Source organism: Salvelinus sp. IW2-2015, linkage group LG20 (assembly GCF_002910315.2).
Source record: "Salvelinus sp. IW2-2015 linkage group LG20, ASM291031v2, whole genome shotgun sequence".
Taxonomy (NCBI): Eukaryota; Metazoa; Chordata; class Actinopteri; order Salmoniformes; family Salmonidae; genus Salvelinus; species Salvelinus sp. IW2-2015.
In genome coordinates, this window is record NC_036860.1 from 14,319,462 (window position 1) to 14,340,224 (window position 20,763).

The 20,763-nt window shown below is 41.3% G+C and overlaps 1 protein-coding gene across 2 annotated transcripts; it reads left to right on the top strand.

Annotated features, from left to right (window-relative positions):
- Positions 1–993: 993 nt before the first annotated feature.
- lat (linker for activation of T cells) lies at positions 994–20,516 on the top strand. Of its 2 annotated transcripts, none has more exons than XM_024012099.2 (13): positions 994–1,399; positions 2,608–2,722; positions 2,920–2,959; positions 3,179–3,210; positions 3,310–3,367; positions 3,460–3,509; positions 3,638–3,670; positions 5,622–5,664; positions 6,396–6,472; positions 8,346–8,447; positions 12,181–12,270; positions 14,566–14,655; positions 19,604–20,516. In XM_024012099.2, exons 2-13 carry the CDS (start codon positions 2,614–2,616, stop codon positions 19,609–19,611), a joined length of 732 nt encoding a protein of 243 aa, XP_023867867.1. In that variant the 5' UTR covers positions 994–1,399; positions 2,608–2,613; the 3' UTR covers positions 19,612–20,516. The 2 variants fall into 2 exon arrangements, with proteins under 2 accessions (XP_023867867.1, XP_023867868.1); XM_024012100.2 differs by lacking the exon at positions 994–1,399 and adding an exon at positions 2,289–2,392.
- Positions 20,517–20,763: the final 247 nt, after the last annotated feature.

Here is a 20,763-nt window from a genome sequence, read left to right on the forward strand (position 1 = left end):
TCCTCTGACCTCCCTCTCCTCTGCCCCTCTCACTTATTCAGGAATTCCTCCTCTACCCTTGTTTTTTCAGTTGTCTACACAGTCTCTCTCTTTGATGGAGAGAGAGAAAGGAGCTCACGGCTTCCTTCCGTTGGTGTGGTTTCCTGGGGGGAGGGGGAGCGAGGTAAAGCAAGTCGCTTGTGCAACGTTCACACTATTCAATCGTTACGCTGCTGCGAAACTGTGTGTGTGTGTCCAGAGCAGTTTGACATTTTGTGTTCTGAGAACTAGCGTCTTCTCAGAGGCTCTGGCAGTTAAACCAGGATGGTAACACTAAACGCTACCACAGAGGCACCCGGCAGCCATTTTATATGTGTGGGTGCCATGCCAACCAGCTTTTCTGATGGCGGTCTGCTAGAGGATCATCTATAGTGGTGGAAACATTTCCCCTAAAATGATTGTCTGGAGAGAATAATAATGAGTACACTGATGAAGATGGGAACACACACAGCGCTATAGGAGGCACCTGTCATGATTTGCCATTCCATGTCTGTCGTACACTTTATCTAACTGACATTTGAGTTGACTTTCAGATTCTACATCCCTGATTCAAAAAAATAAAGCATTATTGCTGACAGCTCAATTATTAGTTGATTGTAACTGATTATTGACTCGCATGGACCAAATGATAGCCAAGTGTCTGAATGTTGGCAGCTTCTTATGCTGTTCTCACGGTTCCCTCTACAGCATAAGCATTGGTCCAAATACAGACACTTGGGGTACCTCGGCGTAGGATTTTGATTTAGATCTATAGGATGGTCCATCTTTTGAACCATGAACTGAACATTGTCAGTCTCTGTATTTTAATGTGCCTTTCAGGTCTCTCCAAGGTAGCGAGAAGAAGGCGATAAGATCAGAGGTACGGTGGTGGGGAGAGGTGATCTGAAACAACACTGTGAGAATGATAGAACAAAAGACACTTTGGGGGAGGCTGAGATGACGGTGGGGAAGGAGAGTTGATGAGAAGAGTGAGTGAGGGAGGAAGGGAAGAAAGGAGGAGGCGACTGAACAGGTCATACAGACCAAAAGGTGCATCGAGGAAGGCACCTATGTCAAGCTGCTATAGTCAAGGTTCCTTACAATTAACTGAAAGGGAGGGAAAACTCAAGAGTGAACAAAAAGAACAGCTAGGGAGAGTTGCATGTGGTAGGATAGGGATTTGAGCAACAGACAGAAGATTAGATGCATCCAAAATGGCACATCTCAGTGTAGCTGACGACTGAGCTGGTCTGGGGATTGGATTGGGGTCAACTCGGCCGGAACTCGACCTCCGGTTTAGAACCAGTCTCATTGACCACCTGGCAGATCATCAGCAACCTACGACCTAACGCTCTGTTGGAAATCTACACAACACGTGCTGGTAAGAACTCCCTCCACTGATTGACTCCTACTTTATGCCTAGTTTCTTAACCTCTAGGTTAGTAGAGAATAAGCTAGAAGTGAAGAAGTAACTTGTCGATTTATTCACCTGGGTTGGGGTCAGTTCTATTTCAATTCAGAAAGTAAACCAAATTCCATATTTTCCCCAGTGAAAAGCATTGAAGAGTATTGGAGTTTCAGTGTACTTCCAGAATTGACTGGAATTGACCCCATCCCTGGTACTCAGCAATGTTGATTAACCCACGATGAATTCAGAATGGAGACATGTTCACAATGTTATAGATATAAATTACTTTCTGACTGAATCTGAATTTCCTCTGTCATCGCCACCTACACAGGGCCCAGGTTTTCTGAACTCCTCAGGTTCAGCAGCTCTGTACTATACCACCTAACTGGGTCTAAGCTAGCCCTTAAGATCAGCCCCCCCCCCCTCTCTCTCTACCAAATCTAGACCAGTCTGAATTTGGCAGAAATGTCGCCCTCCTCATGGCTCTCACCAGGAGGAGTGTCGTGACACAAAATAGACACCATTAGTCACAATGATGGGCCCTTTTGAGTTCAACTCACTACCTATTAAAAGGTTTGGAGGGAGCAAGGTTCTGCAAATTAGTAAATGCCAGCCCTATGGTACCACACCATAGTGTCATTGTAGTCGTGTCTGTTCTTGAGGTAATCTTATATTATTTGTCAGTTTTGCATGGAGTTTTATGTGCCACGGTACTGTAGATATTATGTGACATACAGAAAGGTGTGTGATTTACACATACAGGGTGTTAAGAGTGTGCTGGTAATTTTCTTTAACTTTTAAAATGCAGGAAATCCGTTTCCTGGCATTAGGAAGCGGAACTGAACCGCTGATAGTGATAGTTAGCAAGAAAGGTAGAGGCGGCATGTGTGAAATGGAGAATCAAAAACCACAAGGAAGGAAAATGACATGGTGATTTAACAACGACAACCACATTCCTATTCAGAGGTGATATTTTTCGAAAATGTTTTAACATTCGGGGCCATTATTTTGTCTTGGACAAAAAAAATCACTTTAAATTGAGAATCTCCATTTAACTTTCTTCTTAGTCCAAGACTAGTCTTAAACTGGGTCAGAGAGGACAGCATAATAATGCTTTAGTAGTGTCGTGTCAAAAGTGTCATCTGACTGGATGAGTTTGTGTGCTTGTGTTATTCCTGCAGACAGTGATGGAGGTGTCTGTGCAGCTGTATGCGTTGCTGTTGAGTGGAGCGGTCGTCCTGTCACTCATCCTGTTGACTGGCCTGTGTCTCAGCTGCAGAAGACACAACCTGCCTAGTAATACCAAGGCTTCGTTACTGTACCTTTTGAGGGAATCAATAAAGTTGTATTGAATGAAATTGGGCTCTATGTAGTAAATGTTGTCGCTGTAAATGAAAGTGTTCTCAGTCAGCTTAACTGGTAAAATAAGGGTTAAATGTCAATAATTAAAAATAAAGAACGCATTTACAGAACATACTTTTCTTACTCCTCAGCGTCCATTCAGCAGCGTTACAGTGAGGATTACACTCAGCAGTAAGCACTTTTTCATTAAACAACTATTCAGTGCCTATTTAATAAAAATGAAACCAAATATTCAAAAGTTTGTGTGGCACTTGTAATATATGTCCGGTGCACTGTGTAAGTGTACCAGACGGGATGACCAGAAGTGGGCCTGAATGTTTGCACACATCTCCAATTGATATCCGTGCATGTACAAACATCTACCAACACTCTTATTTCTTCCCCACTCAGCACCCCAGGATTTGGCTTGGCCCACCCACCATGTGAGTATGTGTGTGATGACTAAAGTTCTACCCAAATCTTTTCATGAAACGTCTTCAGAATAATGGATGATGATGTTGATGATGAACCTTCGTCCTCAGACAACCCCTCTGCTGCCACAAGCTGGGGTGCTCCCCCTTCCAGCCTTCTTTCACCCATGTGAGCTACTACACACACAAACACACACACACACACAGACAATGACTCATATTACCCGTCAAGTGAAATGTACCTGCCTTTCTATCCCACAGTTCACCACAGATCGCTCTGAGACCGAATTCTGTCACACCGACTGAAAAGGGTGAGATGTCTCGCTCTTCCTCTACATCAAATGTCTATTTTCTCCACTTGTTTTCCTCCTTCTTCTGCCACTATCTCGATAACGTCACAGTTCAGTTCCTTCTTAATAGTTTGCTTTTTTTCTTGCAGAGAGTAATGACGGCTATGAGAGTCCAAGAGATGGTAATGTGAACGTTAAATACCCTACCATGTTCAATAACACTGATCCCCCTCAAACTTGTGTGTACAGTAACTGCTGAAGAAGTTTAGAAAAATGGCACATTGCTCCTTAGGTGAAAATGTGTGTGTTTTATTGTCATATACATACACCAAATAGGTGCAGTGAAATGTATTGTTTTACAGGGTCAGCCATATGGAGCCAGGGTTAAGTGTCTTGCTCAAGGGCACGTCAACAAATTTTTCACCTTGTTGCCTTGGGTGTTTAAACCAGCAACCTTTTGGTTACGGGCCCAATGCTCTAACTGCTAGGCTACTGTACCTACCTACATGTGCACCTACTTACATTCATTCAGATATTTTGACATTAAACCATTCATACAGTGCCTTCGGAAAATATTCAGACCCCTTGACTTTTTCCACATTTTGTTAAGTTTTCAGTCTTATTCTAAAATTGAATAAATAGTTTTTTCCCTAGTCAATCTAAATACAATACCCCAAAATGACAAAGCATTTAAATAAGTATTCAGACCCTTTACTCAGTACTTTGTTGAAGCACCTTTGTAGCGATTACAGCCTCTAGGCTTCTTGGGTATGACACTACAAGCTTGGCACACCTGTATTTTGGGAGTTTCTCCCATTCTTCTCTGCAGATCTTCTAAAGCTGTATCATGTTGGATGGGGAGCGTTGCTGCACAGCTATTTTCAGGTCTCTCCAGAGATGTTAGATTGGGTTGAAATCCGGGTTCTGGCTGGGCCACTCAAGGACATTGAGACTTGTTGCGAAGCCACTCCTGCGTTGTCTTGGCTGTGTGCTTAGGGTTGTTGTCCTGTTGGAAGGTGAACCTTCGCCCCAGTCTGAGGTCCTGAGCACTCTGGAACAGGTTTTCATCAAGGATCTCTGTACTTTGCTACATTCATCTTTGTCTGGATCCTGCTAGTCTCCCAGTCCCTGCTGCTGAAAAACATCCCCACAGAATGATGCTGCCACCACCATGCTTTACCGTAGGGAATGGTGCCAGGTTTTCTCCAGACGTGATGTTTGACATTCAGGCCAAAGAGTTCAATCTTGGTTTCATCAGACCAGAGAATTTTGTTTCTCATGGTCAGAATCCTTTACGTGCCTTTTGGCAAACTCCAAGCGGCCTGTCATGTGCCTTTTACTGAGGAGTGGCCTGATTGGTGGAGTGCTGCAGAGGTGGTTGTCCTTCTGGAAGGTTCTCCCATCTCCACAGAGGAACTCTAGAGCTCTGTCATTGACCATCGGGTTCTTGGTCAACCCCCTGACCAAGACCCTTTTCCCCAATTGCTCAGTTTGGCCAGCTCTATCTAGGAAGAGTTTTGGTGGTTCCAAACTTCTTCCTTTTAAGAATGATGGAAGCCACTGTGTTCTTGGGGACCTTCAATGCTACAGAAATGTTTTGGTACCCTTCCCCAGATCTGTGCCTCGACACAATCTTGTCTCGGAGCTCTACGGACAATTCCTTTGACCTCATGGCTTGGTTTTTGCTCTGACATGCACTGTGAACTGTGGGACCTTATATAGACACGTGTGAGCCTTTCCAAATCATGTCCAATCAATTGAATTTATCACAGGTGGACTCCAAGATGTAGAAACATCTCAAGGATGATCAATGGAAACAGGATGCACCTGAGCTCAATTTTGAGTCTCATAGCAAAGGGACTGAATACTTATGTAAATAAGGTATTTCAGTTTTTATTTTTTTTATACATTTGCAAAAATTTCTAAAAACCTGTTTTTTCGCTTTGTCTTTATGGGTTACTGTGTGTAGATTGCTGAGCCTATTTTTCTATTTAATCCATTTTAGAATAAGGCTGTAATGTAACAAAATGTGGAAAAAGTCAAGGGGTCTGAATACTTTCCAAAGGCACTTTATTTTCTGACATGATTGATTGACAGCCATGTGTGTGTGTGTCTCCTATCTCTGTTCTATAGAGTATGTCAACGAGGACAGCTATGAACAAGGATCAGGCTACCTGTGAGTGTTAATTTAATTTAAACAAAATACACTGAGTATACCAAACATTAGGAAGACCTTCCATATATTGAGTTGCACCCCCCCCCCCCTTTTTCCTTCAGAAGAGCCTCAATTCGTTGGGGCATGGACTCTACAAGGTGTTGAAAGTGTTCCACAAGGATACTGGCCCATGTTGACTCCAATGCTTCCCACAGATTGTGTCAAGTTGTCTGGATGTTCTTTGGGTGGGTGATCATTCTTGAATCACACACAAAACTGTTGAGCGTGAAAAACCCAGCAGCGTTGCAGTTCTTGACAGAAACAGGTGTGCCTGGCACCTACTACCATACCCCATTCGAAATGGCACTTAAATCATTTGTCTTGCCCATTCACCCTCTGAATGGCACTCATACACAATCCATGTCTCAGTTGGCTCAAGGCTTAAAAATCATTCTTTAACCTGTCTCTCCCCTTCATCTACACTGATTTGAATTGGATTTAACAAGTGACATCAATAAGGAATCATGGAATTCTCCTGGATTCACCTGGCCAGTCTGTGTCATGGAAAGAGCAGGTGCTCTTAATGTTTTTTATACTCAGTGTATACTGTATGTCAGTGCCTCACTGTGAATGTTACACTTTGCATTTCCAGGAAAAAAAGTGGCAATTGTTACTGTGTAGACTGTCTTCTGTGGCTATAGAGTACTGGGGTCTCTTGGGTTTTGTGTAACCTCTCTCTCGCTCCTTTATAGAATGGTGTTACCATCAGTTCTTCCTGGGACTGGGTCTCTGCGTCATTCCAACCAATGTCTAAGCTCCCAAAGCACAGGTAGGTAATGTAGGATGGAGAGATGACTGAAAATGACTCATTATTATAGCCCTTTTCGGACGTGATCCATTTTAATGGGGGAGCTCAGGTAATGTAATTATGTGCAGGAGCCCATATCACCACATCCGTAATTTGGTAAAACTAATCCCGTCCAAATAGTCCACTGGAAAAACGGACATTCTGTGGTAATAATTACATATCCGACGTTCTATAGTAACACTAGTCCCGTGCGAATAGGACTTTTGTGAGGTATTGGTGGTTGAATTATATATATAAATATTTTTATATATATAACCTATGTAGCCCACAGGTGAAGGATCTGTTTTGTCACATATCAACTTTCCTAGTGCCGTACTTCTCATTTTAAAAGATGGAGTGGACGATATTGTCAATGGATTAATAATTTGCCAACTATGGCAGGTAATTAAATGTCTGCATAGGTTACAGTTCATGGTTCTTATTGATATGCATTAATATTTTGACTTTCTCCGAACTGAAGGCCATTAGGTCCATATTAGGCTATCCCTAGACGTGAAATATCTTCATGCCTAGAAGAGCCTCCAGGCTTCGGTCATAACTGTCCATTTTGAATGAGGGGGGAAAGAAATAATTACAGGGGCAGTTTGGTAACGCCCGAATCGTCCACTGGAAAAAACGGACATGCTGGGGTAATGGTTACTTAACCAGTGGTGTAAAATTACTTTAAAGTACCACTTAAGTCGTTTTTTGGGGTATCTGTACTTTACTATTTTATATTTTTGACAACTTTTACTTCATTCCTAAATAAAATGATGTACTTTATACTCCATACAATTTCCCTGACACCCAAAAGTACTCGTTACATTTTGAATGCTTAAAATGACAGGAAAATTGTCCAATTCACACACTTATCAAGAGAACATCCCAACTGCCTCTGATCTGGCAGACTCACTAAACACACGTGCTTCGTTTGTAAATGATGTTGGAGTGTGGCCCATGCTATGTAAAAATCAAATGGTGCCGCCTGGTTTGCTTATTATAAAGAATTTGGAAGAATTTATACTTTTACTTTTGTACTTAAGTATATTTTAGCAATTACATTTACTTTTGATACTTAAGTATAGTTAAAATCAAATACTTTTACTCAAGTAGTATTTTACTGGGTGACTTTTACTTGAGCAATTTTCTATTTACTTTTACTGAAGTATGACAATGTATACTTTTTCCACATAAATGACATTCTATAGTAATACTAGTCCCGTGCGAATAGGGCTTTAAAGACACTTAAACACATGGATATTACACAATACATACACAATAAAACATTTCAGTTGAAATCACAAGTCCAATTCATGACAATATGTAGATTTAGGAGACTGAGTTTTTGTTGATTTAGGGCTGTATTCAAACCTTATCGCAGAAGTTCAGCTTTACAGCGTGATTGAAATGTAAAGGCTATGTTCACGCTTTGGCGAAAACTGCATTCAAGGTGAACGCTTCAAATGACCTTAACATTTCTAGTGCCCAATCTGGACCGCTTCAGCGATGCAGCTTGAATAGAGCACTCATTTGCATGTATATGTTGCCAGCAGCATATTTATTTCCTCATTCAAGTTTTTGTGAAGCACATGTGCAGAACATTATACAGAGGTTTAGAAATCAGGAAAAGGCGTCTTGATGGGCCATGAAATATTATTAATAAAATGCTGTCTGGAGTATTCACATCGCGTTCATATGATATGTCAATGTGGAAGCAGCGAAGGACAAAGAGCAGGGTGAGTGATGCAATAGAAATCCCTCGTGTAGGTTTATCAATATAAACATCACAATGGTTTTAGACTGGAGTGTACATACACAGTATATACCTCAATCCTGTGTGTGTTTGTGTTCACAGAAAACAGTGGCGCGGTTGGAAATATGAAAATCAATATGAATGTCGACGTGGAAAAGAGTGATGACAGTGATGACGGCAGCAACGACTATGTCAATACTAAAGGTATGGCCCACATTGGCACATTGAATAGAATCGAACTTTTCCCCTGCTTTTTTGACAGTTGTAATAACCCATGGAAGTCTTTATGCCTTGGAAGGAGTGAGCTCTTTAAAACTGATTACTAACCCGGATTGTCATCCCTGTGTTTTTGAGCGATATTAGAGAGTTTAACAGGTGCTGCATCCAGTTAGGGTATGAACATGAGAACAAATTGATGCTTAAAACAAAGTGCTGTGCATGTAGCCTAAAGATAAATGATCTGTTTTGTCACATATCAAATTTCTTTGTGCCATACTTCTCTTTTAAAAGATGAAGTGGACGATATTGTGCCAATTAATTGATAAATTGCCAACTACGTCAGGTAATTAAATGTCTGCATAGGTAACAGTTCATGGTTCTTATAGACCCTTCTCCAGTACATGACACATTGACGTCATGCAAAGATGCTCGCGACTCTTGGTGACAGTAAGAAAGTAATCGCCATCTCTGCGCCCATTCAACACAGCCTAGCTTTAAGTTTATTACTTTTAAACAAATAAACTGTTTGGGGTTCTCATACTCTTAAAATTATGTTTTGATTCTTGCTTGAACAGTCACTAAGATTATGTTTGATTGTGATCTTTACAAAATAACTATTTTGAATGCAGCAGTTGTTAGCTAGAATGCTAATGCTCATTGATATAGGCTGTAGCAAAAGCTAGCCAAAGAGCCATTTTACTGGTTGAAGTGTTTTTTAAAAATATAATGCAGTTGATTTGCGATGATTACACAAACATTATATTAAGCAGGACATTCAAATGAGCCTTAAAATCCAATTGTAATCCAAAAGTAGTGTGAAATGCACTCGTAAGCAACATGTAAATAGAGGCATTTTTTTTGCTGGCGTTCTATAAGAACTCCCCTTTGTTCTGCTACCAAATTGCGTGCACCGCCCTCGTGCGGCAATGTTTGTAAACACATAAAGGGGTCTATAGATATGCATTATTGTTTAAACTGAAGGCCGTTAGGTCAATATTAGGCTATCCCTAGACATTTGAAATATTTTCATGCCTAGAAGAGCCTCCAGGCTTCCGTCATAACGGTCCATTTTGAAGGAGGGAAAAAAATAATTACAGGGGCAGTTTGGTAAAACTAATCCCATCCCAATCGTCCTCTGGAAAAACGGACATGCTGGGGTAATAATTACAGAACTGACATTCTATAGTAATACTAGTCCCGTGCGAATAGAGCTTTAAAGACACTTAAACCCATGGATATTACACAACAAAACATTTCAGTTGAGATCACAAGTCCAATGCATGACAAATATGTACGTTTAGGACACTCGGAGTTTTGTTAATTTTAAGGGCTGTATCCATCCTTATCGCAGAAGTGCAGCTTTGCAGCGTGATTGCGCAGCCTTTACATTTCAATCTGGAACGCTTCAGCGATACAGCTCGAATAGAGCACTCATTTGCATTTATATGTTGCCACCGGCAGCAGATTTATTTCCTCATTCGTGTTTTTGTGAAACATGTGCAGAACATTATAGAGGTTTAGAAATCAGGAAAGGGCATCTTGATGGGCAATTAAATATTATTGATAAAATGCTGTCTGGAGTATTCACATATGATATGTCAATGTGGTGCAATAAAAATCTGTCCTGTAGGCTTATCAGTATAAACATCACATGGGTTGTGGACTGGAGTGTACATGTACAGTGCATTCGGAAAGTATTCAGACCCCAGCACTTTTTACACATTTTGTTACGTTACAGCCTTACTCTAAAATTGATGAGGATTTTTTGTTTTTAATCCATCTACACACAATACCCATAATGACAAAGCGAACCCAGGTTTTTAGAAATTTTTGCAAAATTATTACAAATAAAAAAACAGATACCTTATTTACATAAGTATTTATACCCTTTGCTATGAGACTCGAAATTAAGCTCAGGTGCATCATGTTTGCATTGATCATCCTTGAGATGTTTCTACAACTTCATTGGAGTCCACCTGTGGTAAATTCCATTGATTGGACATTATTTGGAAAGGCACACACCTGTCTATATAAGGTCCCACAGTTGACAGTGTGTGTCAGAGTAAAAACCAAGCCATGAGGTCGAAGGAATTGTACGTAGAGCTCCGAGACAGGATTGTGTCGAGGCACAGATCTGGGGAAGGGTACCAAAGAAATTCTGTAGCATTGAAGGTCCACAAGAACACAGTGGCTTCCATCATTCTTAAATGGAAGAAATTTAGAACCCCCAAGACTCTTCCTAGAGCTGGCCGTCCAGCCAAACGGAACAATCGGGAGAAAAGGGTCTTGGTCAAGGAGGTGACCAAGAACCTGATGGGCACTCTTGACAGAACTCTAGAGTTCCTCTGTGGAGATGGGTCCACCTGGCTGTGCTGCTGCTCCAGTTTCAACTGTTCTGCCTGCGGCTATGGAACCCTGACCTGTTCACCGGACGTGCAACTTGTCCCAGACCTGCTGTTTTCAACTCTCTAGAGACAGCAGGAGCGGTAGAGATACTCTTAATGATCGGCTATGAAAAGCCAACTGACATTTACTCCTGAGGTGCTGACTTGTTGCACCCTCGACAACTACTGTGATTATTATTATTTGACCATGCATGAACATTTGAACATCTTGGCCATGTTCTGTTATAATCTCCACCCCGCACAGCCAGAAGAGGACTGGCCAACCCTCATAGCCTGGTTCCTCTCTAGGTTTCTTCCTAGGTTTTGGCCTTTCTAGGGAGTTTTTCCTAGCCACCGTGCTTCTACACCTGCATTGCTTGCTGTTTGGGGTTTTAGACTGGGTTTCTGTACAGCACTTTGAGATATCAGCTGATGTAAGAAGGGCTATATAAATAAATTTGATTTGACAACCATCTCTGCAGCACTCCACCAATCAGGCCTCTTTGGTGGAGTGGCCAGACGGAAGCCTGCTCAGTAAAAGGCACTTGACAGGTCGCTTGGAGTTTGCCAAAAGCACGTAAATGACTCTCAGACCATGAGAAACAAGTTTTTCTGGTCTGATGAAACTCTTTAGCCTGAATGCCAAGGGTCACGTCTGGAGGAAACCAGGCAGCGCTCATCACTTGGGCAATACCATCCCTATGGTGATGCATGGTGGTGGCAGCATCATGCTGTGGGGATGTTTTTCAGTGGCAGGGACTGGAAGACTAGTCAGGGTTGAGGCAAAGATGAACGGAGCAAAGTACAGAGAGATCCTTGATGAAAACCTGCTCCAGAGCACTCAGGACCTCAGACTGGGGCGACGGTTCACCTTCCAACAGGACAACGACCCAAAGCACACAGCCAAGACAACGCAGGAGTGGCTTCGGGACAAGTCTCAATGTCCTTGAGTGGCCCAGCCAGAGTCTGGACTTGAACCCGATCGAACATCTCTGGAGAGAGACCTGAAAATAGCTGTACAGCGACTCTCCCCATCCAACCTGACAGAGCTTGAGAGGAGTAATCGGTGCCAAAGGTGCTTCAACAAAGTACTGGGTCTGAATACTTACGTCAATGTGATATTTAAATTTTTTGTTTTTAATACATTTGTAAAATTTTCTAATAACCAGTTTCTGCTCTGTCATTATGGGATATTGTGTGTAGATTGATGGGGGGGGGGAACTATTTAATCTATGTTAGAATAAGGCTGTAACGTAACAAAATGTGGAAAAAGTGAAGGTCTGAATACAATTTTGAGTGCACTCTATACCTCAATCCTGTTTGTGTTCTCACAGAAAACAGTGACGAGGAGGGCAATATGAACGTCGACGTGGGAAAGAGTGACGACAGTGATGAAGGCAGCAACGACTATGTCAATACTAAAGGTATGGCCCACATTGGCACATTGAATAGAATACAACTTTTTAGGGATGTTCCTGATTTAATCAAGAATCCCTGCTTTTTTGACAGTTATAATAAACCATGGAACTCTTTATGCCTTGGAAGGAGTGAGCTCTTTATAAACGGATTACTTTATTACTAACCTGGATCGTCATCCCTGTGTTTTGAGGGACATTAGAGTTTTAACAGATGCTGCACCTAGTTTAGGTAAGAACATGGGAACAAGTGCATGCTTAAAACAAAGTGCTATGCACGTAGCCCACAGGTGAAGGATCTGTTTTGTCACATAACAACCTTCCTAGTTCCATACTTCTCTTTTTAAAAGATAACGTGGACAATATTGTACCAATGAATTGATAAATTGGCAAATATGTCCGGTAATTAAATGTCTGCATAGGTTACAGTTCATGGTTCTTATTGATATGCATTATTATTTTGACTTTCTCCGAACTGAAGGCCATTAGGTCAATATTAGGCTATCCCTAGACATTTGAAATATCTTCATGTCACATCATAACGGTCAATTTTGAATGAGGGGGAAAAAAGAATTACAGGGGCAGTTTGGTAAAACTAATCCCGTCCGAATTGTCCACTGAACACTGAAATTCTGGGGTAATAATTACATAACCAACGTTCTATAGTAATACTAGTCCCTTGCGAATAGGGCTTTGTGACATCTTGTGGTTGAATGCTTTTGAATTTTTTTATAGATATCCAAATAACACTTAAACACATGGATATTAATTTTTTATTTTTTATCAGTTGAAGTCATAAGTGAAATGCATGACAATACAGTGCCTTCGGAAAGTATTTAGACCCCTTGACTTTTTCCACATTTTGTTAAGTTACAGCATTCTAAAATTGATTAAATTTTGTTTTTTCCTCATCAATCTACACACAATACTCCATAATGACAAAGCAAAAACAGGTTTTAGAATTTTTTGCTAAATTATTTTAAAAAATCGAATACTTTTGTAAAAACACCCTTTACTCAGTACTTTGTTGAAGCGCCTTTGGCAGCGATTACAGCCTCGAGTCTTCTTGGGTATGACGCTACAAGCTCGGCACACCTGTATTTGGGGAGTTTCTCCCATGCTTCTCTGCAGATCCTCTCAAGCTCTGTCAGATTGGATGGGGAGCGTCGCTGCACAGCTATTTTCAGGTCTCCAGAGATGTTAGATCTAGTTGAAGTTCGGGCTCTGGTTCTCCAATCTCCACAGAGGAACTCTGGAGCTCTATCATTGACCATTGGGTTCTTGGTCACCTCCCTGACCAAGACCCTTCTCCCCAATTGCTCAGTTTGGCCAGGCAGCCAGCTCTAGGAAGAGTCTTGGTGGTTCTAAACTTTACATTTACATTACATTTAAGTCATTTAGCAGACGCTCTTATCCAGAGCGACTTACAAATTGGTGCATTCACCTTATGATATCCAGTGGAACAACCACTTTACAATAGTGCATCTAACTCTTTTAAGGGGGGGGGGGGGGGGGGGTTAGAAGATACTTTATCCTATCCTAGGTATTCCTTAAAGAGGTGGGTTTTCAGGTGTCTCCGGAAGGTGGTGATTGACTCCGCTGACCTGGCGTCGTGAGGGAGTTTGTTCCACCATTGGGGTGCCAGAGCAGCGAACAGTTTTGACTGGGCTGAGCGGGAACTGTACTTCCTCAGAGGTAGGGAGGCGAGCAGGCCAGAGGTGGATGAACGCAAACTTCTTCCATTTAAGAATGGTGGAGGTCACTGTGTTCTTGGGGACCTTCAATGCTGCAGAATTTTTGTTGGTACCCTTACCTAGATCTGTGCCTCGACACAATCCTGTCTCGGAGCTCTACGGACAATTCCTTCAACCTCATAGCTTAGTTTTTGCTCTGACATGCACTGTCAACTGTGGGACCTTTATATAGACAGGTGTGTGCCTTTCCAAATCATGTCCAATCAATTGAATGTACCACCAGTGGACTCCAATCAAGTTGTAAAAACATCTCAAGGATGGTCAATGGAAACAGGATGCACCTGAGCTCAATTTCAAGTCTCATAGCAAAGGGTCTGTACTTACGTAAATAAGGTATTTCTGTTTATTGTTTATAAATTTGCAAACATTTCTACAAACCTGTTTTTGCTTTGTCATTATGGGGTATTGTGTTTAGATTGAGGAATTTATTATTTATTTAATCCATTTTAGAATAAGGCTGTAAGGTAACAAAATGTGGAACAAGGGAAGGGGCCTGAATACTTTCCGAATGCACTGTGCATATACCTCAATCCTGTGTTTGTGTTCACAGAAAACAGTGGAGCAGAGGGCAACATGAATATCGACGTGGAAAAGAGTGATGACAGTGATGAAGAAGGCAACGACTATGTCAATACTAAAGGTATGGCCCACATTGGTACATTGAATAGAATATAACTTTTCAGGGATGTGATCTTTCCTGATTAATCAGGAATCCCTGCTTTTTTTTGACAACCCATAGAACTCTTTATGCATTGGGAGAGGAGTAAGCTAGTAGCCCTTTATGAATTGGTTACTTTATTACTAACCCGGAGCATGGTGTAACAGGCAGGTAGTCGCAGCTGCACTCAATGTGTGTATTGTGGRGCATTCCAATACTCTAATAATGATACCAATAGGTACTCAAGTGCTACACCACCTGGTAATGTGTATGTGTAATGACGTTAATACCACATTCCTTCCCTCTTAAGATTTAAATATTACGTCTCCACAAATAAACAAAATCTGAAATGGTTATTTTAACTGAAACAATGATTTTAAACTTGTTATGTCCTCTACTGATCTAAACAAGTCAGTCGTTTTAAACAATAAACATGACCTTTCACAAGTTCACTTTTATTTTCACATGCTTGGGTAACTAAGTATTTAACTCATGAGTCTCTTTTACTGTGAGTCTTTTAAAAACAATTTATCACCGTTTTATTTTTATTTTCTTGTTCAGAGTTCAGTCTTTTAAGCAGCTTGGAAGCTTTGCGTGCCTCTGTGGATGACGTATACTAGGGGTAGTGTTCAGTATTTGACTCTGAAACTAGATTCTCCTCTTGGTGAACTGTTTCCTCTGTTACGGTCTCTGTCTGTGGAATGTGCACCACAGAAGCACTTGGATAGCTAGAGAACAGCCTGTCCTCTGCCATCACAACTGGTCACTCACTTGTTGTTCCATCCCGTCTGGCAAGAATCTGATCGACATGTCTGCGAACCACCTTACCTTTCTCGGAAACAGGACAAGTCACTGAGTCTATGAATCCAATTTCCCACAACTGAAATTTCTGATAAAGACAAGGTCTCCCTCCAAAATTTCAGCCCTTGGTATGTTTGTCATGGTTCTTTTTCTGTCGTAGGCCATCTATAGTAGTGGTGGATGAAGCAGAACTAACCGGATACACATCCATCCGTTTTGAATATGCATCAATGATTATCAGGAACATTTTCCCCATGAATGGCCCTGTGTAATTTATGTGCAATCTTCTCCAATGTTTCTCTGGAAACTCCCATGGGTGGAGTGGAGCTGCTGCTGGTGCCTTTCTGTGTCCCTGACACGTGTTACATGTCTTGACTAGATTGTCTATCTCCTGATCTAGTTTTGGCCACCATAAATAACTCAGAGCCAAGGCTTTATACGCGAGACCCCCTGCTGTAGGATAGCCTGGAGTGCTGGCTGTGGAATAATCACTAGTGCTCCCTACAAAACGCAACCATCCTGTACACTCAACACTGTTTTCCTGACACTGTATGGTGTGACTTCAGTCCTTCTGTTTGTTGTGGCCATCCCCTTACTACATAGTCTTTAACTCTCGACAGTACTGTGTCTTTACTGGTCCAGGATCTCCCTGGCTCTGCAGTCACGAGTGCCGTGTCCACGCACATCAGCACTCTGTCCTCTTGAGCTGTTATGGTGGGTGCGTATCGCAGCGGAAGACTGCTCAAGGCATCTGCATTCCCATGGTACTTTCCTGAAAAAGCTCAAAAGCAATCACTTTTGCATGTGAAAACACAGAATCCTACTCATTACTTCAAATGCTCCTACGTCAATTTGTTTTGAGACAACTACGCTTTGGGACTTGAACGGGGCACCTGGCTCATGCCGGGAGGCAGCCCGGTTCCAAAACGAATGCAATCAACTTTCACCTGGTGCAAAACATGCCTACACGGGCGCCCGGGAGAGATTAATCGAACCCCCCCACCGTAGCTAAATCTAACCCTTTTCCTAACCTTAACCTCAGTCTCCTAACTTGCCACATTAATTATCCTAACCTGCTATGTAAACAAATCTGTGTCCAGAAACCATCAGTTTCATAACACCGGAACTGACCAATGGCAGTTATCAATTGGCATTTCCTGATATCAGGGAACACCCACATCAAGAAACACCCTGAGTTGTGGTCTGCAATTACACCATATTCTTTCCAATGCCTCTTTTCCATATGAAGCAGTAACGTCCCTCTTCCACCCCTGTGCGGCGTCACATAGTCCTAAGTGTTATGTTCCAATGACACCGTATTCCCTATATAGTGCACTACTTTTGACGAACCCTATGGACCCTGCTCAAAAGTAGTTCACTATAAAGGAATTAGGATGCCGTTTGGGACACAACCTTATTCTCTACTCATATTTGATCGACTTCATCACTACTTATATTTGTGAGAGGTATTGACATGTTGAATACACCGAGCTGTCGGTTTGAACTACTGGCACACAGCTCGGACACCCATGTATACTCTACAAGACATGCCACCAGAGGTCTCTTCACAGTCCCCAAGTCCAGAACAGACCATGGGAGGCGTACAGTACTGCATAGAGTCATGACTACATGGAACTCTATTCCACATCAAATAACTCATGCAAGCAGTAAAATTTGATTTAAAAAAACAGATAAAAATACACCTTATGGAACAGCAGGGACTGTGAAGCAACACAAACATAGGCAGAGACACATACATACAAACACACGATAACATACACATGGATTTTGTGGTATAGATATGTGGTAATAGAGTAGGGGCCTGAGGGRACACAATATGTTGTAAATGTATTGTAATGTTTTAAAAAAGGTAGAACTGCCTTAATGTTGCTGTTCCCCAGGAAGAGTAGCTAATGGGGATTTATAATAAATACAATTCACCAATACACTTCTTGGTAGTCCAAAATATATTGTTATCAGGTTGTAAATCACAGCTGGCCTGATACATTGTTTGCTGCCTCCACCCATTTGGGATGCACTGTTTCATCTTCAATTACTAAATATTTGGAATGAAAACGGACGACTGTAACTAAGGCTTGGAATGTTAATACAATCAAACTAGCAAGGGCAATGATCACATGTCAGTCATAACGTGGCTAATCGGCTAGCACACAAGGCCCGCGGGCCGAAAAGGTCTCACAGGCAAGTATAAATGAATCAACAATTGAGTCATTTACTTGATGAAATTACAGCGTGATGTGCTCGCATTAGTGAATTCAACTTCAATTGTGCTGCTTTCGTGTGTCCGGTTCACAGCGCGCAGTGGATGGGAAGTGTACGGACACATGCTACAGTGTACACATGCCACTAGCTAGGCAACTAAAATACTGCAGTCTGGCTTCGGTATTTAAAGCTTAATGATTAACCAAAAACAAAACCTGCAATAAATGCATCCACACGTCACTTGTATTTTGAGACATTTGACCTTATACAGTATGTATAATACTTATGCTCATATGTGATACATGTAGTATTCACATGTTACCTTATGCTCATGTGTGACACACAGTATTCACATGTTTATTACATATGTCCTTTGTCACAATACATGTTACGGGAGCATACTTTCAGTTCTACTTAAATGATGGTAATAAAATTGAACAAACACAAAACTGAATTTAATCATATTCATTTTCTTTCATCGCTTCTCAATTCAGCCATTTTACTGTTTTAAGCCGTTCCCACTTGTCCCTTTGTTGCACCTGGGAAGTGCTTCATGACAGCGTCTGTGGAGGTAAAGCAACAAATAAGATAAAGAGCACATAGAACAGGGGTTGAGTTAATAAAATTACATTTTTTTTTTAAATACATAAAACCCATGTGAAAAGCTTTTCAGATTTAGTTTAATAAGAAATTGACCAATAATGCCCTGTTTGCAATGATACTAGCATTTCGCTACAACCGKAATACCATCTGCTAAATATGTGTATGCGACCACTAAAATTTGAATGGTGCTGCACATATAACATAATGAGACGGATAAAACGCTGCGATCTCTGCGAAAACAGGAAAGAGAATGAGGAAGTGGACAATCTTGTTTATGATTCAGTCAAATTAACAAATGTATAAGAAAATCGAGTATACTCAATGACAGTACATTGAGTGCACCATACWGGAATGCTGCATTCAACCGCACCGGTGATCCATGCAGTGGCAAACAAAACAATATTTGGAGTTAAATACCTTTTCATTAGGGTCGCAGCGTATTATGCATGGCAGCAAAGGCTGGACAAATATTTATCTTCTGTTTTAATGTTAATGCTATATGTATCCTATGTACATAAGTGGACATTTTATAAAAGTTCCATTCAGTTGTCAAAACGCGGGTTGGGACAAGCATGCATTGGCAGGGCAAGCAGGCTACTATTCCCCATTTATCAGTACGATTCTGATGCCCAACTAGCTGAAAAAGTTTGAGGGTTCATCTAATGTTCTCTCGTTAGATTTTAGCTCAGGCTAGCAGTTGTTATGCATAGGCAACTGAGGGAGCGAGCCTACCTTTTCATGGTTTTCATCAATAGGGCTATGAAGTTCGCAACTGTAGGAGGACTCCCGTAGTATTTACACATTTGCAGAAATCCAGTCAGGTGGCTTTTGGCAAATGCGTTCTAATGATCTAAAGGCARACTGTTGCTACGGCCTGTAATCACACAGTCCAGTTTAAAGTGAATGATGGCAGGCCATTGTTGAAAATTGATTTGCCTACTGTATCTGATTGACTATGGTGCACGGTCTGCATAGACTCAGGTCCTGAACAGGACAGATGTTTAATTTACTGCAGTGACTTAATTGTCCAAACGTAAGGCCGCTTCCCCACTATATTGCTATACAATTTTCACAAATGCCTTACTATGTCATTCCCATACATTCTATGAAAGAAGTGCTCCATTGTCAGAAAATTTACAACAAAGTCTCATTCCTGGGGGTGTATATGAACCGATTTTAATAAGATTGTTGCAAAAACAGCGTGTTACATTTTAAACTGCTAGACCATCTAATAACCAAGCAGGTGGGTGATACCATTCTGAAACTCAGCTTTACATAACAAATAAACTTTTTTTTCTCTCAGATATGTGAAGCCTCCCCCATGTAGCTGATTCRGACGGGGAGGAAATTGATGAGTCACTCGACTGCTGGATTTGAGTGCAACCAAGTTTCAGTCAAAGGGAAGACTACACAGCGTAACTTACATCTACATAGGGGTTCTGCAATATGGACAAGAGCACTGTGCAACTCACTGCTGTGGCTGAAACTTTTCAAAATACCTTAATCTCATCCACCAGCCATCTCTCTCCGAACTATGCGGTAATAAGGCCTAGGGAGGACATGTTGTAAAATTTATTGTATGGCGTAGGGCAAATGCCTTCGAACACCTCTCTTGGTGCCCCAGCTGCTTGTGTGAGCTACCAGCTATAACCATAATGATTTTTTTTCTTATCTCTAAGCTCTTTCCTGACTATTAAAGAGAGGATGTCAGTGGGGAAAGAAAGGTGGTGTCGAAGGGCAGTAGGCCAGATTTGAACCCATGCCGACGGCTGCGGCATTACCGTTTTCAATGTATGGATTTGCTGACGACTCCTGAGAATGTTCGTTCTAGTTTACCCATTTTCTCTTAGCTGTATTTATATATTTTTCTTTACTGTGGAGTCATGTTAACTACATTCAAATCTGGTTTTATAGTTGAAGTTACTTTTGTCACTATATAAGAAATGCTTTGCCATAATCTATAGCCCTATTCGGACAGGATACGTTTCACTGGGGGGGCTCAGTTAGTGTAATTTGCATGAGCACAAATCACATCTAATTTCAGTCCCATATTAGTAATACTTTTTTTTCATAATCCCATCCAAGGTTGGGTCCTCTGATAGTGTGAATCGTCATCCCTGTATATTACAGTTMAACAGGTGCTGCACTTGGGAACAAATTGATGCTTAAAACAGTGCTATGCATGTAGCCCAATAATAAATTATGTTTTGTCACAACTTTCCTAGTGCCATATTTCTTTTAAAAGATTAAGTGGTTGATATTGTGCCATATACGTCCGGTAATTAAAAGTCTGCATAGGTTAGTTCGTGATTCTTATTGCTATGACTTTCTCTGAACTGAAGGCCATCAATATTAGGCTGTTCCAAGATGTGAAATATCTTCATGCCTTGAAGAGCCTACAGTCATAATGGTCAATTTTGAATGAGGAAAAAATTATTACAGGGGCAGTTTGGTAAAAATGAA